The following is a 27960-nucleotide window of genomic DNA, read 5'->3' as shown; positions in this document are numbered from 1 at the left end:
CGAAAGGTGGATATACACTGTACTAGTGCCGACATTGTGCATGCTCTGTTGCCTGTGTCTATGTGCCTGTGGGTCTGTCAGTGTGGTCATGTGATGTATCTGACCCCAGGAATGTGTCAATAAAGTTTCCCCTTCCTGGGACAATGAATTCACGGTGTTCTTATTTCAATTTCCAGGAGTGTAGGTGTTCATTCTTTCCGTGCGCCATACGAGATTGGGATAATAGAGAATTGTGAAGGTGGTTCGATGAACCCTCTGCCAGGCACTTGAATGTGATTTGCAGAGTATCCATGTAGGTGTAGATGTAGACTTGAAGTGGAGTCGAGAATGGGAAACATGGACTGCTGATAGCATGGCGTCGCACTGTGATCAGCGACGAATGGCGGTTCTGTGCTACCCCGGATCACGATCGTCGGCGAGTATGTCGACGACAAGAAAGATGTCTCATTCTTTTGAAATGTTCCGTGAGAAAGACAACGGTGTTACTTCTGGTGCCGTGGTGTGGAAAGCCATAGCGTATGACTTCAGGGAAGGACTTATAGCGATTGAAAAACCTCCTATGGCATAAATTTAAGTCACGGACACCCTGCGTCCTCGATGTTACCTTTCATGTCACGTTCTCGCAGTGCAGTTTTTCAGCAGGTCAATGCACGTCCAAAAATGGCACGTGTCTCTATGATCTGTCTCCGGTCGCCAGTGAGGTCCCCAGGTGTATAGCCGTTAGAACACGTGTGCGACCTGCTCGGACGTCAGCTCAACGTTACAGTGCCAGTATGCAGAAAGTCAAGAGGTCAAGAACCAGTTGCAACAGCTGCCAGCTTGCCACAGGAGAGGATGTAATGGCTTTATGATACCCTTCCCAACCTAATCAGTGCGAGCCTCCAAGCCAGAGGGAGTGCAACGTCGTACTGGTAGGTCGTATCATAGTACCAAGTTCGATACAAATTAGTCTCGAATTTATAATCACTGCAATAACTTTATATACCCAGTTAACCCATGAAATATTATTTCGTTTCCTCCTCAATTTCCGGGTGCTTCACTTTCTATGAGAGGCAGTGCATACAGTGGGCAATGTGAAGAATTTTATGATGTACACATATAGTTTTTGACTTTTATGGTTGCCAAATAATCACGCCGCGTTTTTTCTGTCGAATTATAAAAAATCCTTCAAAGAGTACAACACCAACATAGCATGTTAAATCATGAGGGTCCACGCAAAATAACATGCATGGAAACCGCACAGTCGGTAGGGCGTGGGTGGGGAGAATCGTAGTGGTGGGGGGTTACTGGCCGGTGCTGTAGGGGAAATGCCGAGTGCTGGAGGGGAGATATCATTCTAAACCGGAAGCTACGCCCCTCCTTGCCCACACTTCAATGGCGATCACTCAAAAAGATCTACTGTCATCTCTGCTTTGGTTAGTATACAAAACGTATTCCGCTGAAAATGCAGCGATTTATTTTCGCCCAACTTGATAACATTTGCAACTTTCAGAAAAGCATCATGGAAGGCTAATTTTGAGTAAAACCTACAAAATTTCCGATGATGCCATGTTAAAATTTGCTCATTTTGGCAAGACATAGCGGATTTACAGAGCGGCATCTCGCTAACATCTTGTGCAGATGCAATTGCGAGAGAATTCTGAAACAGCGGTTTATTACGTTAAATAATTGAGCAACTGAGGAAAAGTAAGGTCAGTGGCTTATGAACAAGCACATCCTCAAATGGTTCAAATGGCTCTGAGCACTATGGGACTGAACATCTGTGGTCATCAGTCCCCTAGAACTTAGAACTACTTAAACCTAACTAACCTAAAGACATCACACACATCCATGCCCGAGGCAGGATTCGAACCTGCGACCGTAGCAGTCGCGCGGTTCCGGACTGCGCGCCTAGAACCGCGAGACCACCGCGGCCGGCAGCACATCCTCGGTACAAACTAAACGCGTAATGTTTTCACTTAGGTTGTCCAAAATTAGCATTTCTCGTTTAACCAAATATAGATGGCCCTTAAAAAATTACATTCTTCCAGAAAAAAATCTGTAGCTACAGGAATAACACGGTAGATAATCAAATTTTACATAATAGCAATATGGCAAAATAATTTCGTCTTTATGTATTAACATTTGCCAAAATCTCATTTCAATATCTCACACTGTTTATGAAATATAAGAAATTTTGTGAATATTTTGTTGTGACTTGGCAAGACAGCCAAGTCACTAGGAGAGGAACCCGAAAGGCACGCGTTTAAGCTCACGCAGGCTGGCGTGAGGCCTGGAACAGGTAAGGGAATTTATAGTAGCAAAGAACGTAAGTAACTACTGGAATACTTAACTTTAATTCATAATTGGTGAACATCGGTCTGACGGTACATGTATCACAAGATAAATAGCAAATGATAATGGCGCCTTGCTAGGTCGTAGCAAATGACGTAGCTGAAGGCTATGCTAACTATCGTCTCGGCGAATGAGAGCGTAATTTGTCAGTGAACCGTCGCTAGCAAAGTCGGCTGTACAACTGGGGCGAGTGCTAGGAAGTCTCTCTAGACCTGCCGTGTGGCGGCGCTCGGTCTGCAATCACTGAGAGTGGCGACACGCGGGTCCGACGTATACTAACGGACCGCGGCCGATTTAATGGCTACCACCTAGCAAGTGTGGTGTCTGACGGTGACACCACATATTTCACCCTGGCTTTATCATTGGCGCGGCCCGATCGCAAAAGAGTGTGCTACATCATATCAGTTTTCTCGAAATTGGAGACAGATATAGACCTCCGCATGTATAAAGGAAATTCTATAATTTTGCTACATTTCTTATGCAGCAACATATTATGGATTATGAAATAAACGCAAAATCGTAACAGCTCCTAGTTTTCACTCTCAACTTTCTCGAATTTCGTGCAGTGTCTTACTTCCACCTACGTATCCCAATAACTATCACCATTAACGAAGTGGTGTGCACAGCATCATGAACCTGACATACACTGGAGCGCCAAAGAAACTGATATTGGTATGCGTATTCAATATAGAGACATGTAAATAGGCAGAATATGGCGCTGCGGTCGGCAACGCCCATATAAAACAAGCTGTTTGATCTGTTATTGCTGCTAAAATGGCAGGTTGTCAAGATTTAAGTGAGTTTGAAAGTGGTGGTATAGTCGGCGCACGAGGTATGCAACACAGCATCTCCGAGGTAAAGATGAAGTGCAGATTTTCCCGACCATTTCACGAGTGTACCGTGAATATGAGAAATCCGGTAAAACATCAAATCTCCGATATCGCTGCGGCCGGAAATAGATCCTGCAAGACCGGGACCAACGACGACTGAAGAGAATTATTCCACGTGACAGAGGTGCAACCCTTCCGCAAATTGCTACAGATTTCAATGCTGGGCCATCAACCAGTTTCAGCGTGCGAACCCGAATCATCATCGATACGGGCTGTCGGAGCCGAAGGCCACTCGTGTATTCTTGATGGCTCCACGACACAAGGCTTTACGCCCGTCAGTACCGACATTGGACTGTTGATGACTGGAAACATGTTGCGTGGTCGGGCGAGCCTCGTTCCAACTTGTATCGAGCGGATGGACGTGTACGGGTATGGAGACAAACTCATGAATCCACGGAACCTGCGAGTCAGCAGGAGGCTGTTCAAGTTTATGAAGGCGCTGTAATGGTGTGGGGCGCGTGCACTTGGACTAATATGGGACCCCTGATACGTGTAGATACGACTCTGACATGTGACACGTAAGGATCCTGTCTGATCACCTGCATCCATCCATGTCCATTAAGCATGAGACGGACTTGGACAATTCCAGCAGGACAACGCGACACCCCACACGTCTATAATGGCTACAGAGTGGATCCGTAAAACATTCTTCTGACTTTAAACACTTCCGCTGGCCACCAAAATCTCCAGACATGAACTTGGGATGCCCTGCAAGGTGGTGTTCAGAATAGATCTCCACCCTCCCCTATTCTTACGGATTTATGGACAGCCCTGCACGGTTCATGCTGTCAATTCCCTCCAGCACTACTTCAGACTTTAGACGTGTCCATGCCACGTCGTGTTGCGCCACTTCTGCGTGTTTGTGGGGAACGTACATGATATTAGGCAGGTGTGCCAATTTCTTTGACTCTGCAGTGTATGAAGCCGTAAGTAACGCAAAAATGATTTTTTTCCGAATAGTTTGTGTAAAATAGTTTCAGAAAGACTGCAGGGTGTGTGACACGATTCTGCCATCGCCGACCGGCCGAAAGGAGGCAAACACTGTCGGGGCCTCCGCTTCCAAACAGACGAATGAACTCGCCCAGCGCTTTGGAAGAAATGTAGTCACTGTACGTCGGCCACCGTGTCCTGGGCGCACTCTAACAGTGCGGCAAGTTACTGACATGCCGTCAGGAGAAGATTGTACCAAATGCAAGGCAAACGCGTAACTCAGGAAGTCTGAGGGTATTTCGCCTATCTTATATATCATAAATACAAAACTGAAGAGTTTCGTCGTCATTGATTCTTCCAATGATCTCAACAGTTGTGAGGTAATGCGATCAACTCCACATGCCTTGTTTTAATTAGGACTTTCCGTGCTCTGTCTAATTCGCATCACGATATCACATGTCGTATTCTTTACATTCTATTCGTTACATCAGTATTTACGTCATTTGCAGACTAATAATTACAGCTATTAGAGTAGAATGTTTTTAGGTTGGTCAGTACCTCCAAGTACGTTTGGTAAGGGTAAGTCACTAATGCTTATTTCTCCTAGTCGAGTGCAGAAGTGTGGATACATGGCTACAACAGTTAGTCTGTACTGACAGGCGTAGTTCACTTATCGATGCAGTTACGACTGTGCTGAAAACATCAGGTCATAAAGCTTTTATAAGGTGTTTGTGTGAAGACTATTCAACACAGAAAATATTACCAACACACTGATGTTCGTACATCTTAAAGTAACAGACGTAAAAATATCTGCACTTGTACATGTTGTACCCTGTACATAGTATTGTACAGGTACCCCACAGGTCCAGTTGCCTTTCCTCTATTAACTAACTTCAGTTGATTTTCTATCTTGTAGTCACTTATGTCGATATCTATAATTCTGACATTTGTGTGGGGATTTAAAGGAGAAATATCAGCACAGTCTTCTGTGAAACACTTTTGGGAAGAGACAGCTAGTATTCCGGCCTGCTCTCTGTAATCCTCTGTTTGGATTCTGCTATTGTTACAGAACATTTGTACAATCGTCTTCGATCCGTTCACTAATTTAGTGTAAGACCAAAACTTCTGACGATTTTTTATCAGATCTGTAGACAGGATTTTATTTTCGCCTTTTTTTGAAGGCTTTATGCTTGGTTCTCTTTAGGCTTAGGCTAATTTTGTCTTCGTTGTTTCTGCTTGTCAGCGAGGCTTTGGCTAAATTGACATCTGTAGTCAAACTCTGTTTCCTTTCGTAGTAACTACCTAACATGCCTTTCAAACCACAGCGGCTCCTTTCCATGCCTCAAACCTTCCTCAGCATATACGTTTCTAAGGAGGATTGTATAAAAGTCCTGAACTGTGTCCATTTATGCTCAGAATTTTCAGTCCTGGAGAGGAATGTTTGATCTTCAGTGCACTGGTATTCTGAAATCTGTTTTTTGTCGCACTTGCTAAGCAGCAATATCTTCCAACCTTTCTTTACATTCTTATTTCAGTGACTATTTAATGTCATTGTGATCACTGTTTCCCAATTCTACGTTAACGAAGTAGAAAAGTTTGCTCCTGTGATGATCAGGAGATTACGACGTTACTTTCACGTGTTGGTTCTTTGATTAACTGCTCAAAGTAATTTTCACATAAGTCATTTAGAATAATTTTTAAGAATTCCCTTTTCCTATTACTCACTCTAATCAACTGAGCCGCGCGGGATTAACCGAGCGATCTAAGGCGCTACAGTCACGGAGTGTGCGGCTGGTCCCGCCGGAGGTCAGAGTCCTCCCTCGGGCATGGGTGTGTGTGTTAGTCCTTAGGATAATTTAGGTTAAGTTGTGTGTAAGCTTAGGGACTGATGACCTTAGCAGTTAAAACCCATAAGATTTCACACACACTTGAATATTTTTTTAATCACCTGAGCCTCACAACCAGGAAGTTGAAATCTCTCCCTAATGATATAGCATGACCAGGGAATTTACGTTGTAACCTAATGCAAAGGGTTCTGTCAAGTCTTCAACCATTATTGCTCCTGAGAGATGGAGGAAGAGCTATCTACAAAAGCTTAGAAATACAAAACTTAAGAATTCTATGTCTGATTCATCTTAACACTTCTATTCACCAAAATTATTTCGTATTCCGAATGTGCACAAAATCACCAACTACCATCATATTACATTAAATCTCATCCACCACCGGCGTCCAGCTTATTTTTGCGATGCATGTACCAACCGAAATTTAACATTTCACTGCTGTTAACACAGATTTTCAGTCAATTGTCTCTAATTCAAAATGAGCATTATCACTTTTTATAAGTGAGACTAATCCAGGAAACCATCCATGGATGATTCTACAGTCAGCTAATACTATATTCACATTCTCTTTCACCGATATCTAATAAAGAATACCACTCTCTATAGTTATTGGGTTTGCTATTCTTCTCTCTCTGGAATCAAAATAGATTCATATCATAGCGTTGACGATGCTACAAGATCCATGTGAAGGTGTGGAGACGTGCTGTGGAGATGACGTTCCTTGTAATTTACTTGTAGTTGTTCAGTACAGAGCTGTGTAATTAGGTGCAGATGACCCAGGAGTGCAAGACTCGGTTTAGGACTGTATATTGTATGTTGTGTGAGGTAGAGTTTGTATATGTAATGAAGATGTGACATAATGGCACACAGTGTTTACCGGAATTATGATGTACAGCAGTGTTTTTAACATTGTTAACTAGGTTTACACTAAGGTATTGTGTATCTGAAGAAGAGATTTGATTGATTTTGGGAATAGATTTCTTTGACGTAAACACTTGTGATATGAAAAGAATCAATGACAAGCCCATTAGTGGTACAGAAGCCAACAAGTCTGTGACAAGAGAGGTGACTCGTTGGAAGATAGACTGTTGAAAAAATTCATCATTTAGCTGTTCATGGAGTGGGTGGTACATTTGTGGGGAGAGAGTTGAGTAGGTTGACAAGTTTTTATTTATTTTATTAACCAGAAATAAGCGAGACTGTTGCAGTGGAGATCAAAGTGATTACTTCTTGTGTGACTTTTATGCTTTTAGAGATATTTTCATCAGAGCAATGAGCATAAAGTAAACTGTTATTATTCGGGTGTTCTACTGGAGACTTACATCGTTGCATTATTTCAGTCGAGTGAGAGAATAGTAAGTGCCTGAGAGTGTCGGCAGACAACGATGTTGGAGTCGTTATTAATTATTATCCATGATTCCTAGTTTAAAAGGAGTTTTCCAGCTACAATAAACAACTTCACAAGTACAGAAATGTAGGAGTTTGATCTGGAACTTAAAATGAAAGGTTTCATGTAACGACCATGGTGTAGGGAGAATGTATGCGTAGCGTGTTGCCTAAAATTTATGACCAAAAAATGTGGTATTTTTCCTTCACTGTAATTTAATTTTAAAAACAAAAAGCTGTTTTAAAATACGTAAATGACAAATTATTTAAATGTTTTTAAAAGATACTGATTACATTACAAACTCCTCATTGTTTTTAAAAACGAATGCTGATGAAAATTTTCCTGCACCATGTTACGAGAAGATATGTTGGGAGAAGGAAAGTTATTTGATATTAAGAAGGTTGGTAACAGGGTTGAAAAGTTGGTATGTAGTAAAGTGTAGTGTGGACAGTACATGACAGAAGACGTGAATTTTCGAACATAAGCAACTAGGTTGGAAGGCAGGTCATGACTACGAAGGGGGAACAAGTAGAGTTGGATGGCAAAGGAGGAGGAAATCCTGACATGATGTTAGATCTGAAAGGTAAGATAAATGTCAGTGCGGACAACATTGTCTAAGGAGGAGGCTGTTGGAGTTTCTTTGGGAGAATCTGTAAAAGGTACTGTCGGTAGTATGCCATGCTTGATAGCTAGCGGCTAACCATAGAGATGGCGTAGAGTTTGAGAGACGAACAGAATGTATGGAGATATTTCATATGGATCAGCTACGAGGGGAATTTGATGGGTTGATGAAGTTACAAGTAGGGAGGGGGTGGTGAGGTAGGTAGGGAGAGAGGGAGGGAAGGAGGGAGGGAGGGAGGGAGCGAGGGAGGATGGAATGTTAGTGGAAGCGATAAGCAAGTTGTACAAGGCTCGCTCCACGAATGATGGCCCACAGCTTTTTTTTCGGAACATATTCATTTTTAAGAGCTAGAATTTGGTGACATCAGTCAGCATTTCTTTTAGACCTACTATTTTCCAATATGGTCACCATTTCCTTCTACTGCGTTACGTCAGCGTTGTGTGAGAGCATATGTTCTCTGTTGATAAAAACTCTTTGCCTGTGCATGCAGCCAAGTTTTCACTACATTAATTAGGCTCTCATCATCTTACTAAAGCAAAGTACAGTAACCTTAAGTGGCCCGAACCAATGGAAGGCCAAGGGCGCCAGGTCTGGTCTTAGGGTTGATGAGGCATTGATGTTCATCTGAATAGGCGATGTGTTCCTGGCTCTGAGCGTTGTGTGTGTGCGTGAATTGTCGAGTTAGAGCAAGATTTCTTTGCATCCTTGTCAAGCCATACACGTTGGAACCGGTTCTTGTGTCTGGTCAGTGTCTACATTTATGCCTCTGAATTAATGATCCACCCTTTTCGGAATACAACGACAAGAATGACACCATCAATGTCCCAAAATGCTCTCATGACTTTGCCAGCCGAGGGCGCTGACTTGGATTTGTTCCTCTTCGATGATTGCGGTGATGTCCCTCCAGTGACTCACTTCTTGTTTCTGGCTCAAAGTGATGTACCCAGGTATCGCCACCTATAACGCTCTGAGACAGATATGTCTCTATATTGGTCTTCAACCTGCTCTAACAACTTCGATGAAATGGCTTTTCTGTGAATCTTGTGGCTCCTTGTGAGCATTCGTGAAACGCTTCTTGAGCACTATTTGGAATATCAAAGTGTGTCAGTCATTACATACCCAGTTGCAGTGCTCACCGATAGCTGTAGAGCCAATTATAGAGTTGTTACGCGCGAATCTGAACAAACAATGGTACATGCACGATCCACCACGGGGGGAGCAGTGGCTGGCAGGACATCCAAACATCGCCGATCATGTTGCTCAATTTCTGCACCACTTCTAGACGCTTTGACTCTCTCTGCCTATCGTCCAGCGGTGCTCCTATCATCTGCATCACTGCTATAAATTGCACAAAATCATTTGTGGATATTAGTCCACGATTCTTTCCCCACAACCAAGAATTCAATTACAGTACATTGCTTGTGTCGAGTCTCATGGTTAGACGCCACTTCGATGATTCGTTACGGCTCTGACACCTGTCAGGAGACGCCACTTTGATGATTGACTACGGCTCTGAAACCTGTGAGGAATGTTCGAAACTTCGGACAAGTGCAGAAGAAACATTAAATTTGAAGCACGTAAAAGTACGTTTTCTTATACGAGGTTGATCTTAAAAGTAAGGTCTCCTATTTTTTTGCAAGTACATAGACCTGTTTATTTCTACAATGGTTTACATCAGTTTACAGCTTGAACATTTAGTTATTTTTCGACATAATCACCATTTCTGTTGACGCATTTTTGTAGACACTGTGGCAGTTTCTGTGTGCCCATGTCATACCAGCGCGCCGCCATGCTGCAGAAGGATGCCAGCCACTGGTGTGATTGTTGCTTGGTATCAGGTGTAAAGTGGTATGCCCAGGTTCCGTCACCCGTGACAACTGAGTCCAGAAAGTTGTCGTGTTCGGCTGCAAGGCGGTCACTGTCTCCTCAGAAACTGATGGTCTCTCGCTCCTTTGTTCGTCGTGAATTTCAGTCCGACCAGCTGCAAACTCTGTACACCACTTACTAACATTTTTGACATCCATGTATGACTCACCATACACTTCTGTCAATTGGCGATGGATTTGAATCGGCGCAGAGCCCTTAGCGTTCAAAAACCAAATAACTGCGCGCAATCCGCACTTGGCGGTAACATCCAACGGGACCTCCACTCTCAACAGCTGTCAATCCAAGATTGAGCGCTTCAGCGCGGCGTGCGCAAGTTTACACGCAGCGCATGAAGCACTCTTCATAGCAGTGTGACCAACTACCACAGAAACATCTGTACTAATAAAAAAAATAGGAGACCTTACTTTTGGGATTACCCTCGTATACAGAATGTTATACAAGGATGTGAACAGTCTTCGAGGGGTTGTCGAGGACGTCGTGAGGAACAAATTGAGGATAGATACACTTGTTCGGAAAAGTCATCCAACCAAGCTACAGAGCGTCGAAGTTACAGGCGTCGGCCCCTGCCGCTAGGCTACCCGTCCTGCAGAAAAAGTGACGCTGTACGATGACAGACCGTTTGTTATCAGTTACCGCGACTTACTGCCACGATCGCCAGTGCAGAAAATGGAGCTGACTTCTGCATAGACAGGTCTTGCCTGAATGAGATGCTCTGTTATCTTCGTGGGTGACGGTTTCGGACATAGGTTTGCATCTGCAGTTTATTTTTCTCCTTTATACAGAAAAAACACTGAACATTTCAGAGGGTTGAAGGAGAAAAATGAACTGCGGATGGAAGCAGTTATCCACTGAGGCAACAAGGTTCAAATGGTTCAAATGGCTCTGAGCACTATGGGACTTAACATCTGTGATCATCAGTCCCCTAGAACTTAGAACGACTTAAACCTAACTAACCTAAGGACATCACACACATCCATTCCCAAGGCAGGATTCGAACCTGCGGCCGTAGCAGTCGCGCGGTTCCGGACTGAGCACCTAGAACCGCTCGTCCACCGCGGCCGGCCATCTGAGGTCATCAGTCCCCTAGAAATAAGAACTGCTTAAACCTAAATAACGTAAGGACATGACACACATCCATGCCCAAGGCAGGATTCGAACCTGCGACCGTAGTGGTCGCGCGGTTCCAGACTGAAGCGCCTCGAATCGCTCGGCCACACCGGCCGGCAGGCAACAAGGCATCACACTCATAGAACACAAGGCTTCTCTACGCACCAGCTAGCTATCTTCTCCACTGGTGATCGTGACAATCAGTCGCAATCACTGAACAACAAACAACTTTTCGAGACGTTCCGCCTATGATCCGTCAACGTACAAAGTTATGTCTGCTGCCGAAGGGGTGGCCTAGCAGCAGCCGCCAGAGCCTGTATCTTCGACGCTCTCTAAGTTATTTGTTCCTCACGACACCCTCTACAACCCCCTGAAGTTTCTAGGTATTGTTTGGTAACAGCCTGTATATTAGTGGCTGTAAAAAGTAATTGGAACATTAGTTATCAAATGAGCCATGTTGTTCGAGCATTAAAGGAAGAGAGCATGGGACTGGACACACGTATAATGTACGTGTTTGCAGGTTGGGACAATGTTTGGGAAAGAGGTGAAGTAGGCGTACGGTTTGTGGTATGTCATCCAGTGAGGTGGTCGTCGTGCGGTGGCTGCGGCCGCCTACCTTGCGCTCGATGAGCCGCAGCGTGCTGAGGACCCCCCTGGAGGCGAACTCGCCGAGCAGCGGCCCGGCGGCGCCGTGGTGGGTGCGGCGCTCCACGGCCCGCGTCAGCGCCATCAGCCGGCGGTCGGCCGAGTCGACGCGGCCCGACACGCGCTCCACCGCCGCCTCCAGGCCCTGCAGCTGCGACAGCCGCACGTCCAGCGTCTCCAGCCGCTCCTGGCCCCTGCCACACCACACACACCCTGCAGCACAGCTCACAAGCACGCGAGCGCTCAACATCGGTGCAACAGCAACCATTTCAACGTCACCGTGGTTATTTGTCTGAAATGACCCCACTCTCCTTCCGAACGCCGCCATGAACACCTAAACCAGCACCCACGCCTACCTGTAAATCTCTGACGCGGAAAACATTTGAAGCACCTTAGGATAGGCAATTCAACCACATCCAGAAGGGATTATGTAAGTTTGGGTGCCTACCCTAAGAGGCTTGAAATATTTTCTGGGCCAGTTTTAGCTTCATACCATGTAACTCCTACCTCCATGAACCATGGACCTTGGTGTGGAGGCTTGCGTGCCTCAGCGATACAGATGGCCGTACCGTAGGTGCAACTACAACGGATGGGTACCTGTTGAGAGGCCAGACAAACGTGTGGTTCCTGAAGAGGGGCAGCAGCCTTTTCAGTAGTTGCAGGGGCAACAGTCTGGATGATTGACTGATCTGGCCTTGTAACACTAACCAAAACGGCCTTGCTATGCTGGTACTGCGAACGGCTGAAAGCAAGGGGAAACTACGGCCGTAATTCTTCCCGAGGGCATGCAGCTTTACTGTGTGGCTAAATGATGATGGCGTCCTCTTGGGTAAAGTATTCCGGAGGTAAAATAGTCCCCCATTCGGATCTCCGGGCAGGGACTACTCAGGAGGACGTCGTTATCAGGAGAAAGAAAGTTACATATAGTGCGAATTAGTGAAGTTCGGTGGCAGGACGAACAAGACCTTTGGTCAGGTGAATACAGGGTTATGAATACAAAATCAAATAGGGGTAATGCAGGAGTAGGTTTAATAATGAATAAAAAAAATAGGACTGCGGGTAAAATACTACAACCAGCATAGCGAACGCATTATTGTCACCAAGATATTCACGAAGCCCATGCCTACTACATTAGTACAAGTTTATATGCCAACTACACTCCTGGAAATGGAAAAAAGAACACATTGACACCGGTGTGTCAGACCCACCATACTTGCTCCGGACACTGCGAGAGGGCTGTACAAGCAATGATCACAAGCACGGCACAGCGGACACACCAGGAACCGCGGTGTTGGCCGTCGAATGGCGCTAGCTGCGCAGCATTTGTGCACCGCCGCCGTCAGTGTCAGCCAGTTTGCCGTGGCATACGGAGCTCCATCGCAGTCTTTAACACTGGTAGCATGCCGCGACAGCGTGGACGTGAACCGTATGTGCAGTTGACGGACTTTGAGCGAGGGCGTATAGTGGGCATGCGGGAGGCCGGGTGGATGTACCGCCGAATTGCTCAACACGTGGGGCGTGAGGTCTCCACAGTACATCGATGTTGTCGCCAGTGGTCGGCGGAAGGTGCACGTGCCCGTCGACCTGGGACCGGACCGCAGCGACACACGGATGCACGCCAAGACTGTAGGATGCTACGCAGTGCCGTAGGGGACCGCACCGCCACTTCCCAGCAAATTAGGGACACTGTTGCTCCTGGGGTATCGGCGAGGACCATTCGCAACCGTCTCCATGAAGCTGGGCGACGGTCTCGCACACCGTTAGGTCGTCTTCCGCTCACGCCCCAACATCGTGCAGCCCGCCTCCAGTGGTGTCACGACAGGCGTGAATGGAGGGACGAATGGAGACGTGTCGTCTTCAGCGATGAGAGTCGCTTCTGCCTTGGTGCCAATGATGGTCGTATGCGTGTTTGGCGCCGTGCAGGTGAGCGCCACAATCAGGACTGCATACGACCGAGGCACACCCGACATCATGGTGTGGGGAGCAATCTCCTACACTGGCCGTACACCACTGGTGATCGTCGAGGGGACACTGAATAGTGCACGGTACATCCAAACCGTCATCGAACCCATCGTTCTACCATTCCTAGACCGGCAAGGGAACTTGCTGTTCCAACAGGACAATGCACGTCCGCATGTATCCCGTGCCACCCAACGTGCTCTAGAAGGTGTAAGTCAAGTACCCTGGCCAGCAAGATCTCCGGATCTGTCCCCCATTGAGCATGTTTGGGACTGGATGAAGCGTCGTCTCACGCGGTCTGCACGTCCAGCACGAACACTGGTCCAACTGAGGCGCCAGGTGGAAATGGCATGGCAAGCCGTTCCACAGGACTACATCCAGCATCTCTACGATCGTCTCCATGGGAGAATAGCAGCCTGCATTGCTGCGAAAGGTGGATATACACTGTACTAGTGCCGACATTGTGCATGCTCTGTTGCCTGTGTCTATGTGCCTGTGGTTCTGTCAGTGTGATCATGTGATGTATCTGACCCCAGGAATGTGTCAATAAAGTTTCCCCTTCCTGGGACAATGAATTCACAGTGTTCTTATTTCAATTTCCAGGAGTGTAGCTCTGCAGATGATGAAGTAATTGATGAAATGTATGATGAGATAAAAGAAATTATTGAGGTAGTGAAGGGAGACGAAAATTTAATAGTCATGGGTGACATGAATTCAAGAGTAGGAAAAGGGAGAGAAGGAAACATAGTAGGTGAATATGGATTGGGGGTAAGAAATGAAAGAGGAAGCAGTCTGGTAGAATTATGCACAGAGCATAACTTAATCATAGCTAACACGTGGTTCAAGAATCATAAAAGAAGGTTGTATACATGGAAGAATCCTGGAGATACTGACAGCTATCAGATAGATTATATAATGATAAGACAGAGATTCAGGTACCTGGTTTTAAATTGTAAGACATTTCCAGGGGCAGATGTGGACTCTGACCACAATCTATTGGTTATGAACTTTAGGTTAAAACTGAAGAAACTGTAAAAATGTGGGAATTTAAGGAGATGTGACCTGGATAAACTGAAAGAACCACAGGTTGTAGAGAGCTTCAGTGAGAACATTAGGGAACGATTGACAAGAATGGGGGAAAGAAATACAGTAGAAGAAGAATGGGTAGCTTTGAGAGACGAAATAGTGAAGGCAGCAGAGGTTCAAGTAGGTAAAAAGACGAGGGCTAATAGAAAGCCTTGGGTAACAGAAGAGATATTGAATATGATTGATGAAAGGAGAAAATATAAAAATGCAGTAAATGAAGCAGGCAGAAAGGAATACAAACGTCTCAAAAATGAGATAGACAGGAAGTGCAAAATGGCTAAGTAGGGGTGGCTAGAGGACAAATGTAAGGATGTAGAGGTGCTTATCACTAGGGGTAAGATAGATACCGCCTACAGGAAAATAAAAGAGACGTTTGGAGAAGGATAACCTCTTGCATGAATATCAAGAGCTCAGATGGAAACCAAGTTCTAAGCAAAGAAGAGAATGCAGAAAGGTGGAAGGAGTATGTAGAGGGTCTATACAAGGGAGATGTTCTTCAGGACAATATTATAGAAATGGAAGAGAATGTAGATGAAGATGAAATGGGAGATATGATAATGTGTGAAGAGATTGACAGAGCAAGGAAAGACCTAAGCTGAAACAAGATCCCGGGAGTAGACAACATTCTATTAGAACTACTGACAGCCTTGGGAGAGCCAGGCCTAACAAAACTTTACCATCTGGTGAGCAAGATGTATGAGACAGGTGAAATACCCTCAGACATCAAGAAGAATATAATAATTCCAATCCCAAGTAAAGCAGGTGTTGACAGATGTGAAAATTTAACAAGCCACGGCTGCAAAATACTAACACGAATTCTTTACAGACGAATGGAAAATCTGGTAGAAGCCGACCTCGGGGAAGATCAGTTTGGATTCCGTAGAAATGCTGGAACACGTGAGGTAATACTGACCCCACGACTTACCGTCGAAGAAAGATTAAGGAAAGGCAAACCTACGTTTCTAGCATTTGTAGGCTTAGAGAAAGCTTTTGACAAAGTTGACTGGAATACACTCTCTTTCAAATTCTGAAGGAGGCATGGGTAAAATACATGGAGTGACAGGCTAGTTACAATTTGTACAGAAACTAGATGCAGTTATAAGAGTCGAGGGGCATGAAAGGGAAGCAGTGGTTAGGAAGGGAATGAGACAGGGTTGTAGACTATCCCCCGATGTGATTCAATCTGTATATTGAGCAAGTTGTAAAGAAACAAAAGAAAAATTCGGCGTACGAATTAAAATCCATGGAGAAGAAATATAAACTTTGAGGTTCACCGATGATATTGTAATTCTGTCAGAGACAACAAGGAACCCGGAACAGCAGCTGAACGGAATGGACAGTGTCTTGAAAGGAGGATATAAGATGAACATCAACAAAAGCAAAACGAGGATAATGGAATGTAGTCGAATTGAATCGGGTGATGCTGAGAGTATTAGATTAGGAAATGAGACGCTTAAAGTAGTAAATGGGTTTTGCTATTTGGGGAGCAAAATAACTGATGATGGTCGAAGTAGAGAGGATATAAAATGCGGACTGGAAATGGCAAGGAAAGTGTTTCTGAAGAGAAATTTGTTAACATCGAGTATAGATTTAAGTGTCAAGAAGTCGTTTTTGAAAGTATTTGTATGGGGTGTGGCCATGTGTGGAAGTGAAACGTGGACGATAAATAGTTTAGACAAGAAGAGAATAGAAGCTTCCGAAATGTGGTGCTACAGAAGAATGCTGGAGATTAGATGGGTAGATCACATAACTAATGAGGAGATATTGAATAGAACTGGGGAGAAGAGGAATTTGTGGCACAACTTGACTAGAAGAAGGGATCGGTTGGTAGGACATGTTCTGAGACATCAGGGGATCACCAATTTAGTATTGGAGGGCGGCGTGGATGGTAAAAATCGTAGAGGAAGACCAAGAGATAAATACACTAAGCAGATTCGGAAGGATGTAGGTTTCAGTAGGTACTGGGAGATGAAGAAGCTTGCACAGGATAGAGTAGCATGGAGAGCTGCATCAAACCAGTATCTGGGCTAATGACCACAACAGCAACACCATGTAACTAATCCGTTTCCTTTACAATCACTCAGTGCCGCGCGGGATTAGCCGAGCGGTTTAGGGCGCTGCAGTCATGGACTGTGCGGCTGATCCCGACGGAGGTTCGAGTCCTCCCTCGGGCATGAGTGTCTGTGTTTGTCCTTACGATAATTTAGGGTAATTAGTGTGTAAGCTTAGGGACTGATGACCTTAGTAGTTAAGTCCCATAAGATTTCACACACATTTGAACATTTTTTTTCAATCACTCAGTAACTGAAAATCTGCCATTTTACCTCCAAAAAGTCCATGACTTTGTATTGGATTCTGGAATCTTCTTCAAACTCTACAGTTACAATGAATTATGTCTGCATTACGCATTCTTTCTTCCAAGTCATCCATAATTTGTCACCAAACACAACACCAGCTCACGCATCTTCGATTTCAGGAGTGTTCCGTCCTCTCCCCATACCCACATATCGTTTAACTGATGATATGCCCAAGTCACCACATCGTGTACATCACCTCCATCACACTACAGACACAAACTTCCCATCCCTCTCAATTCTACCCTCCAAATTTCTGAATGATCCAGCACTCTATCGACACTGCCGTCCTATCCCTCCATCCAACCCTCCAGAAATCTCAGCAATCCTACACACTGTTACCATATTTATGACCCAGTGTCTATGTGTTGGTGGGAGGCTCAGTGGCACCTTGGGTGCGACCATCGTTTACTTCCTTCTGGCCACGACAAGCTGAAGAAGTAGCCTTCTAAGGTTTGGAGTATGACATTTCCCATTGACACATGGATTTTTCTTACGTAGCAAGGAGTTCCCTGTGTGGAACACAGCTGTCGATACGATACATTTTAAATGAAAGCGGATCTGGATCTCCCGGAGGAGCTGTCTTTTATTTTAACTAATAATGAGGTGGTTCCTGTTTAAAATTTTGTGTCATGTCAGGGTTTCTTGTCAAAATACTCGGTGTGAGATACGTGTCGCAGAGTGGCTCGGTCACTAATTATTTCTAAGCAGTCACCCACCTACAGTCACCTGATTCCTCTCTAACTAGTATTGCATCCTTGATTTTACCTAATAATTCTGCTGTATTTCGTCTGACGTTTATGGTTGGTCTTTTACAAATCTCGCTACGTTAGGTTTGTATTTTCAATACTGGTGTGGGGATACAGCCGCATTTACAATTCTATGTTCCCTTTGTTTTACAGGGTTCTACGTCCTCGTCTGTATTTATTTCAAGAAAGGGCGCTGATGACCCCTCAGCGTTATTCAATCTGTATACTGCGCAAGCAGTAAAGGAAACCAAAGAGGTAACCGGAAAGGAAATTAAACTTCAGAGAGGAGAAATTAGAACTTTGAGGTTTGCTGCTGATATTGTATGATGTGTTGGTAAATGTGCCAACACCTTGTAGATAGAGGAGGCACAAATGGAAGCTATCTAACGCAGACGGGCGTGAATTCTGGAACAGGATAAGTATTGAATTCTAACAAGAAAAGTATGCAGCTCCTCGAATACTTAACTTTATTCGATCCTTGGGGTACATCGCTCTTGATAATACAAATAAGACTATCTTCAGATACGGCTAATGGCGCCTTGCTAGGTCGTAGCCATGGACTTAGCTGAAGGCTATTCTAACTGTCTCTCGGCAAATGAGAGAAAGGCTTCGTCAGTGTAGTCGCTAGCAAAGTCGTCGTACAACTGGGGCGAGTGCTAGTCCGTATCTCGAGACCTGCCTTGTGGTGGCGCTCGGTCTGCGATCACACAGTGGCGACACGCGGGTCCGACATGTACTAAATGGACCGCGGCCGATTTAAGCTACCACCTAGCAAGTGTGGTGACTGGCGGTGACACCACATTGTAATTCTGTCAGATTCGTCAAAGCACTTGGAGGTGCACTCGAACGGAGTGGATAATGACTTGAAAAGAGGTTATTTGCTCAACAGAGAAAAAATGTAAAAAAAAAAACAGATAATGGAGTGTGTCGCATTAAAGTATGCACTCCTGAAAGAATTAGGTTAGGTGAGGAGACATTCAATCACAATAGTAGGTTAGTATTGTTGTTTGGAAAAATAACTGTCGATGGCTGATAAGACAGGACATAAAATGCAGACTGGTGGGCAATAAACGATTCAGACAAGAAGTTTAATTGAAGCTTCTGTAGTGTGAATGCTTAAGACTAAATGTATTGGACGACTAATGAGAGGTGAAGAATCGAAATAGGGAGAAAAGAAATTAGTGGCACAATTCGACTAAAACACAGGACCCACCCGTTGGTGGAACGCATTTTGAGATCACGATTCCTGAGGGTAGTGTAGGAACTGAAAATCATTATAGGGATACCGAGGCGTGTCTAGAGCAAATGGGTTTAAGTGGATATAGGTTTCAGTAGATACATAGAGGCAGAAGAATTTTGCACAGGGTAGACGAGTGCTGTGATTTTCGAACTAAAGAGCATAAAATACAACCACAACGTAGGCTGGACGTCGGACTGTTGACAACAAGTCTCCCATGAATATGTCAAGCTGTTAATGAGTAAGATATTGGTGCAGCAATGCAATTGTTTCTGAAGATGTCAGTCAAGAAATATTTTTTTGGTGCAATGGATGGTGTCCAGCAAAAGTTCAATAGAATACTGAGGGAATACGTTTCCAGCGATTTGGGGTTTCCTCTGAGAAAGACAAAAATTTGCCAACCCCCCCCTCCCCCCCCCCCTCCCCCCCCCCCCCCACACACACACACATATGAATACATTTTCTCTCTCTCTTTTAGTTTATTTTACGTCAGTCTCCTGACGGGTTTTCTACAGCCCGCCACGAATTCCTCTCCTGTGCAACGTCTTCATCTCAGAGTATCATTTGCAAACTATGTACTCATTTATCATATGTATTCCAATCTCGTTTTCCTTTAGAGTTACAAGTCTTATCATCCTACTCCTTCCTCTTGTCAGTGTTCCCTATATGTTCCTTTCTTCGACGGATCTACAAAGGACCACCTCATTCCTTATCTTTTCACTGCTTCTAATTTTCGACCTTTTTTTTTTTTTAGCACTACATCTCAAATGCTTGTATTCTCTTCTGTTATAGTTTTCCCACAGTCCATGATTCTTTTTTTTTTTTGCTTTTTGTGTCCTCCTTGCTTCGTATACGTTATTGTAATACGTTCTTTTGCTTCCAAAGAAGCGGAATTCCTTCATTTCGCCTATTTCGTGATCCTTAATTTTGGTGTTAACTTTCTCTCGATTCTCATCTCTGCTACATCTCATTACCTTCGCCTTTATTCGGTGTGTGTGTGTGTGTGTGTGTGTGTGTGTGTGTGTTGGGGCTTATGGGCGCTCAATGTCGAGGTCGTCAGCGCCCTGACACATATTGAAGGGAACGAATGTGGACAGACCTAATAAAATTGAAACACACACGCAAAGAAAGCAGGAAAAGAAGGAAAATGCTACATAAGAAAGTAGAACGTAAGGAAAGGGAAAACGTAGCAACAAGGATGCCACAGTAAATTGTCATTGGCTGGTTACTTACATAAAATATGGGCGAGCTTGTCACACAGTGAGCAAATTAAGATCCTCTCCCTAAAATCTTTGTAAAAACATTTGACATGGCACAGGACTTTAAAACTTTAACCACATTCGTCCGAGTGTTGCCTAAAAGAGATGGCAGGTCCGCTGGCAAGTCAGCCGCGGCCCGCTGGTCAGAAAATAAAACGCAATCCAATAAAACGTGGCGCACAGTGACCTGGACGCCGCAAGCACCACACATTGGAGGGTCCTCTCGCCGAAGTAGGAAGCCGTGCGTCATAGGGCTGTGGCCTATTCGAAGCCGAGTGAGGAGAACCTCGTCGCGTCGACGGAACTGAAAGGAAGTACACCACACACGCGTTGTGGGCTTGACTATACGGAGCTTATTGTCAGTCACTTCCAGCCACTCATCCTCCCACCGATGCATGACTCGTGAGCTCAACAGCGAGGTGAGTGCCTTTCTTCGGTTCACTCTCCTCCGCTGTATATTGAAATACACGAATCGTATTGCATCAAGCAATAGAGTCTATGAAATGCGGAAAGATGTCAAGACATTAAGTTCGTTTAAACCCAAGACAATAAAGATGGTGGAAATTTAATAACTATTATAACAAAGATCTAATATGGAATATCAGAAGTAACATTTATTTAGCATGCACTCTCAGGTTGTTGAATACATGCGTATCTTTGTATTTGACGCATTTAATATTCTTGGATTGACACCGGATATAATAATTACAGTAACTTTAAGTATTCTGACTACGTTCCCACTGTTGAGTACGTTCCCTCCAAAACCCATTCTGTAAATCGTTCTATACAGGGTATCCAAGAGGAATGTTCGGTAATCAAGGATGTAGAAAGAACGATCATTCAAAGCAAAAAAGTCTAGTAAACATAGTCTCCAAAAAGGCATACCAAATGTTCAAATGTGCGTGAATTCCTAAGGGACCAAACTGCTGAAGTCATCGGCCCCTAGACTTACACACTGCTTTAAACTAACTTAAACCACCTTATGCTAAGAACAACACACACACCAATGCCCGAGTGAGGACTCGAACGTCCAGCGGGAGGTGCCGCTCAATCCGTGACATGGCGCCCAAACCGCGTGCCACTCCGCGAAGCTAAATACACCCACCATTAGAGCTATGAGAACTATATCTTCGACATTGTGAAACCAATCTCAACGCTGTAAGCTCTTTGCTTTCCGTATTTTGAAGGAGGTAGTATTCTAGGCGCTACAGCCTGTAACCGCGCGACTGCTACGGTCGCAGGTTCGAGTCCTGCCTTGGGCATGGATGTGTGTGATGTCCTTAGGTTAGTTAGGTATAAGTAGTTCTAAGTTCTAGGGGACTGATGACCTTAGAACTTAAGTCCCATAGTACTCAGAGCCATTTGAACCATTAAAATGTATACCTTGCGAATTATGAGCACATGTTCAGTGGAAGAGATATGTATCACTTCAGCAAATGCGAAAAAGAGCTCCTCGATCTTAAGAAATACATTTTCGAGCCTATGCTTACCACATTTTTTGCTTCGAATGATCGCTGCCTAAATAATGACTATTCCGCCGAGACATCTAGTATAATATTTCCAAATATAGCTAGACTAATATCCTTCATTTAGTCTGTATCGTGGTTTCCTGGCTTTATTTTGAAACGTTCTGTGCTTGTCACTTAGAAACCAAGCTGTACTGTAATGTGAATTAACTAGGATTTATGACAGAACTGCACACACGGAATGATTTGTATCCAAAGGAAAACTCACAAACAAACGCAAAAACTCCTTATTTAAAACGCGAAGAAGAAATCGGAAAAACAGGCTTTAAGAAGAGAGCATTCACATGAACACGTTATACGAAGGCGACAAACGAAATTCTGGCATTCAGTTCCGACTTTGTCGTTATTTTGCGGTAGAGAGCCGTACATCATTTAACAACCTTCGCACACGTTGACAGTGGTTCTCCGCAGCCAATTGCCAACAACCATCTATAATTTTGAACGGGCTGCGCAAGATTAACAGCTGAGGATCTTGACACACTATTCATTAGCGGGTTACACCTATGTTTGACATATTAGGCGTGTCAGGCATAATATTTACCGAATATAATTCCATTAATCGCTCTTGTTGCACATCGCGGAATATCTAAACTGTAAGTAATTACGAATAATGAGTTGAGTGTTCGCTTTTTTAATCACTTCCACGAAATTATCAGCGAAATAATTAAGGATAACGGGAGTGCCTGTTTACATATGCATAAGTTGTCCGGGTTCCTAATAATTAAGCTAAAGGCGTGTGTCGGAGCCCCACAATTAGTTCTCGGCTATGTGTGGCGTTGTGCCACTCCACACATGTGCCAATGGAAGCGCCTCTGATGATTTAGGACGTGGCGTTCCAATCACACTCAGATTCAGAGAGGTTTTTAACGTCGTCCGCCCACAGTCAGCACCATCTTCTCTCTTTTTCCTCTCACTTGCGATATATGTCAATAAGAACAACATCACATTGATTACGACAGTCGATGAATATTCGTATGGGTGGTGTAAGTGGTAAACGTGTTTTTCACATAAATAACGCACTGCTTCCTTCTTTCGTCGATCTAGCAACTCCGCCACACTCAGTAACGGATATCAATAAGTTCCATGATTTACAAATACCGGCGATTATCCTCCAATTCAGTGTCACTATGAGTAAGATGGTCACATGTACGAATTGTCGATGCTGTGTCGAATACTTCAGCGGATAATGAAAAGAAAGAATCCATAACAAGTGACTAGACACAAAATACTGGTATCTTAACGAAATGATTGGAAACGCTTTGCTTTATGTAGAACAGCAATGACGTTCTGTTAGCGGAAACTCTGAGGCCGCAACAATTGTTTTTGACTTTGACTTTAGAGCACCGTTGTGGTTATAGAAGTCGAAGGACACGAATGGTAAGCATTAGTTGAGAAGGGAATGAGAGAGGGTAATAGCGTACCCTCGATGCTGTGTTCAGTCTGTACACAGAGCAAGCAATAAAGGAAACCAATGACAAGTTTGGAAAGAAAATTGTTCAAGGAGAAGAAATAAAAACTACTATGTGTGTTGATGACAATATAATTCTGTTATAGACGGCAAAGGGTATGTGTGAGCAGTTGAACATAATGGATAGTGTCTTTAAAAACAGGTTGTAAGATGAACAGCAATAAAAGTAAAACAAAGTTAATCAAATGAATGACTGCAAAAATGAATGTTGTCATAGTTTATCCTCGACACAAACTGTGCACCCTATGACTATCGGTAGATTATTTTACAGGTACACTTTCATCAGGTTAATGATGAAAAAATCATTGTACTAGTAATTAACGTAAATGATTATGTTACAAATGGAGTAGTTACTGGTTAGCATTCGCTTTGCGGGAAATATTTTTTCATAAGTTGTCACCTGATGATAAGCCACTACATGAATTGTGTGATACATCCTGTTGCAAATATAAGCAGGCAAAAGCAGAAAACAAAACCTATTCACATAAACGCAGACTTCCTGAAGCAGTCTTAAACAGCATAAAGCCAACATTACAGTTTCTAAATCATCCAGATTTGTTAAAGAAATGTACCCATGGTCGAACGCAAAACTCGAATGAGTCTCACTTGGAAGAGACGCCCAAAAACAACATTTAGGTCGTTTAAAATTGCCACAAGACTAAGGACCCTTACTGGACAAGGATTTTTTGCTGGTTGCTTCATCGAGAAGATTTGAAGAAGATAGATACTGCGCTCGGTACAAGTTATGAACTGTCTGTGAAGGATATAGCCAAAAGGGCACGCCAGAAACATCAGATAAAAAGGAAACAGGTACACGAAGAGCAAGAAGACCAAATGTATGGTTATGGTCAACATTAAGTTTATGGTGTAAATCCTTATAAAATCTTTTATGTGCATTTCCCGGAACTGTCATTTTTCAGTGTATAAGGAACATTGTTGTGACTTGGCAAGACAGCCAAGCCACTAGGAGATAGCCGAAAGGCACGCGTTTAAGCTCACGAAGGCTGGCGTGAGGTCTGGAACAGTTAAAGGAGTTGAGTCTAGTAAAAAAGTACGTAGCTTCTGGAATACTTAACTTTAATCCTTAATTGGTAAACATCGGTCTGACGGTACATGCTTCACAAGATAAATAGCAAATGATAATGGCGCATTGCTAGGTCGTAGCAAATGACGTAGCTGAAGGCTATGCTAACTATCGTCTCGGCAAATGAGAGCGTAATTTGTCAGTGAACCATCGCTAGAAAAGTCGGCTGTACAACTGGGGCGAGTCCTAGGAAGTCTCTCTAGACCTGCCGTGTGGCGGCGCTCGGTCTGCAATCACTGATAGTGGCGACACGCGGGTCCGACGTATACTACCGGACCGCGGCCGATTTAAAGGCTACCACCTAGCAAGTGTGGTGTCGGGCGGTAACACCACAAACATTTCCCCTGAACCATTGGAGATAGACTAAGTGAAATTTTCTGCAGACTTTGTTCATACGAGGTGCTCAAAAAGTCTCTCCGTAGTGCCGTATGATTGTTAGCCGCGCGTGCCGTATGCCGCAGTGAATATACCGAAATGAAACTCAGTGAAACAAAAGTTATTAATTCATTGAATATTCATTTTTACTTACAAATTTTCACATTAAATGTTGAAAGTGTCCCCCCCCCCCCCCTCTATTGTTGAATACACAATTCAATTCGTCTAATCATGTTTCCAAACACTAGCGGCAGCATTTCTTCTGTAACAGAAGCAGTGAAAATGGATATTGCAGTTCAATTCATCGATGGAATTTGGACGGTTTTTATAGACAGTTGCTTTCGCTGCACCCCAGAAGAAAAAGTCAGGTGTTGTTAGGTCAGGCGATCGTAGAGGCCAAAGTCGCTGTGATATTATGTCACCAAAAACATCAGTAAGCAGTGACATTGAAATGCGAGCTGTATGCGCAGTTGTACCATCTTGTTGAAAATAACCGTTCAGTATTTCACTTAACACAACTTCCCCTATGAATGAGTACAGAATATCACCGCAGTATCGTTGTGCGTTTATTGTTTCGTTGAAAAAGATGGGATCCACAATCCGACGTCTAGAAATTGAAATCCAAACTCCTATTTTTACAGAATGAAGTGATCCTCATGAATACACAGTGGATTTGCAGTACTGCACATACGAGAATTTTGCGAGTTCATGTACCCGGATAAAAGAAATCACGCCTCATCAGTGAAAAACGTTTCATTAAGAATATCCCTTCCATTTTGTAACGAAATTTTTGAACCATTGACAATAATGCAGTCTCTTGCCATGATTAGTACTTTTCAGTTCCTACACGACTGTTACTTTGTATGAGGAAAGTTATAATTTTTTTCCTAACAGCTGTGTGGGCCGTTCCGACACTGACATCGATTTCCTGAGCGAGTTTTCTTACTGACTGGTTCGGACTCATGGACATTTGATCGAAAATATCGAGTAGTTTATCCTCAGTCAAAACGCTAGGACGACCACTTCTCGGTGCATCTGTCACTGAACCCGTACTTCGAAATTTGTTAATCAAATCTCGCACAGTATCGCGGTGTGGGAGTGTTGTCTCCGGGAAAACTGAATCAAATGTTTAGCGAACTGAAACTGTGTATTTACCGCCGGCGTTGAACACTTGTTCGACTGAAACCACACGCTCTTCAATTGTTAGCATTTTAACAGTGACAAAGACGAAACAATCGAACAAAAGAACTAAACTGAAACGTTCACGTCAACACGTAACGACACACACCAACGATACTACTGACGCTGGTTGAGATAAACGAAACAGTGAAATATTGGGGAGTCCACTTGAAGGGAAGTAACCCAGGCAGGCGAACAATCATACGGCACGCTCGGATAACAATCATACGTCACTGCAGAGAGACTTTCTGAACACCCCGTAGTATAACACAACATCCTGTGGTACAACTTTTTTTAAAGCGTATTACGGTCAAAATTGTTTACTTTTCTGTGAAACTGCTTTGCTTGATACGCATAATTTATTAAAATAAATTGTAAGAGTTCTAAACCTTATATTGAAAACAGGTTTGTTGATTACCATGACTTACCTACCACAATATGAAAGTTGTAAGTAAAGTAATTTTTGTGAAAATGTTCCTTGTGTGGTAGCATGTGTTGCGAAAATTTCCAACAATGCCATGATCATGTTTTTTGTGAAAAAATTTGAGAAGATTCCAGAATGCAGCCCATAATATAATTACCTCACGTGCAAAATTTGGTTCTATAATCTTTCAAACACCACAAACTGTGTTAGGTTATGTAAACAGGTCCACTTTCTGCTACCCCCCCCCCCCCCCACCTCCCCTTAAGCTTTGCATTATATCTACATTCTGTATACAGGGTGTAACTACACGGTCCTGTCACATTAATGTGACCACCCTCTGTTTTCGAAATCAACATCCATTAACCACTCACATACAGCAGGTGACAATACTAGCAGTGGAGGACATATAAAATGTGTTGGGAGGTTCCGGATAACAGTGCAGTCGCTGGCATAACGTGGAAACTGAGTGACTCAGCTGACGTCCAGAAGTACATCATCACTGGCTTTCGTGCCATCGGATGAAGTATTTCCGGAATGGGTAAGTCTGAAAATTGTTTGTGAGCCACCATGGTTAAAGTATGCAGTGTATGGCAAAATGGCGTTAGCCAAAACCGGCTCCTAGACAACTGTGTTGCACCACTCGCCGGAGATGTGTACGGGCGAACAGACGTGCAACTGTTGTGTAACTGGTCGCCCATATGAACCGAGGGACTACCAGCTGTGTTTCCTCAACGACCGTCCGACGAACGGTGCTGTGTATGGGCGTCCACAGCGGGCGCCTGGTTCAAAAATGGCTCTGAGCACTATGGGACTTAACTGCTGAGGACATCAGTCCCCTAGAACTTAGAACTACTTAAACGTAACTAACCTAAGGACACCACACACATCGATGCCCGAGGCAGGATTCGAACCTGCGACCGTAGCAGTCACGCGGTTCCAAACTGAAGCGCTTAGAACCGCACGGCCACACCGGCCGGCTGCGCCTGGTTCTTTCATCCATACTGACCGCTATTCATTGGCGACGAAAGCTGGAATTCGCACGCCACTTGATATCCACTAAGTGGCAACAGGTGACCTTTTCAGATGAATCACATTTTATGCTCCCTCAGACAGATGGCCGTAGCGGTGCACGACGTGAAACGTCTCAAAGTAGAGGGGTCCAGTCCTGACGAGGGAGCGATTCGAACTGGAGAATGTTTTCGCGGCATACCCTAAACGATCTCGCTATTCTAGAAGGTACAATTGATGAAGAGGTTTTCAGATACCACTACCGGTCACAAAATTTTGTTAACTACTGAATTATTTACTTAGCAATATGAGTCGACGTGATACTCATCATCAGGCTATATTGGCATTACAAAAACAAAATTTCCTTACACGACTATTGTGATCACCCTGTAGAGAGAGAGAGAGAGAGAGAGAGAGAGAGAGAGAGAGAGAGAGAGAGAGAGAGAGAGAGAAGGATAACTACACTATTGGCCATTAAAATTGCTACACCAAGGAGAAATGCAGATGATAAACGGGTATTCATTGGACAAATATACTACAACTGACATGTGATTACATTTTCACGCAATTTGGGTGCATAGATCTTGAGAAATCAGTACCCAGAAC

At 44.0% G+C, this 27960-nt stretch overlaps 1 protein-coding gene across 1 annotated transcript in view; it reads right to left on the bottom strand.

The window, feature by feature from the left end:
• LOC124785008 overlaps positions 1 to 27960 on the bottom strand; it is a 960541-nt gene that overhangs the window by 311571 nt on the left and 621010 nt on the right. Inside the window, exon 4 of the mRNA XM_047254148.1 lies at positions 11618 to 11840. Within this exon, the coding sequence (XP_047110104.1) occupies positions 11618 to 11840 (223 nt within the window). The remainder of the gene's footprint in view (positions 1 to 11617; positions 11841 to 27960) is intronic.

This window comes from Schistocerca piceifrons, chromosome 1 (genome assembly GCF_021461385.2).
Source record: "Schistocerca piceifrons isolate TAMUIC-IGC-003096 chromosome 1, iqSchPice1.1, whole genome shotgun sequence".
NCBI lineage: Eukaryota > Metazoa > Arthropoda > Insecta > Orthoptera > Acrididae > Schistocerca > Schistocerca piceifrons.
Note: the sequence above shows the minus strand (reverse complement) of the source record. Positions and strands in the feature narration are given on the sequence as shown.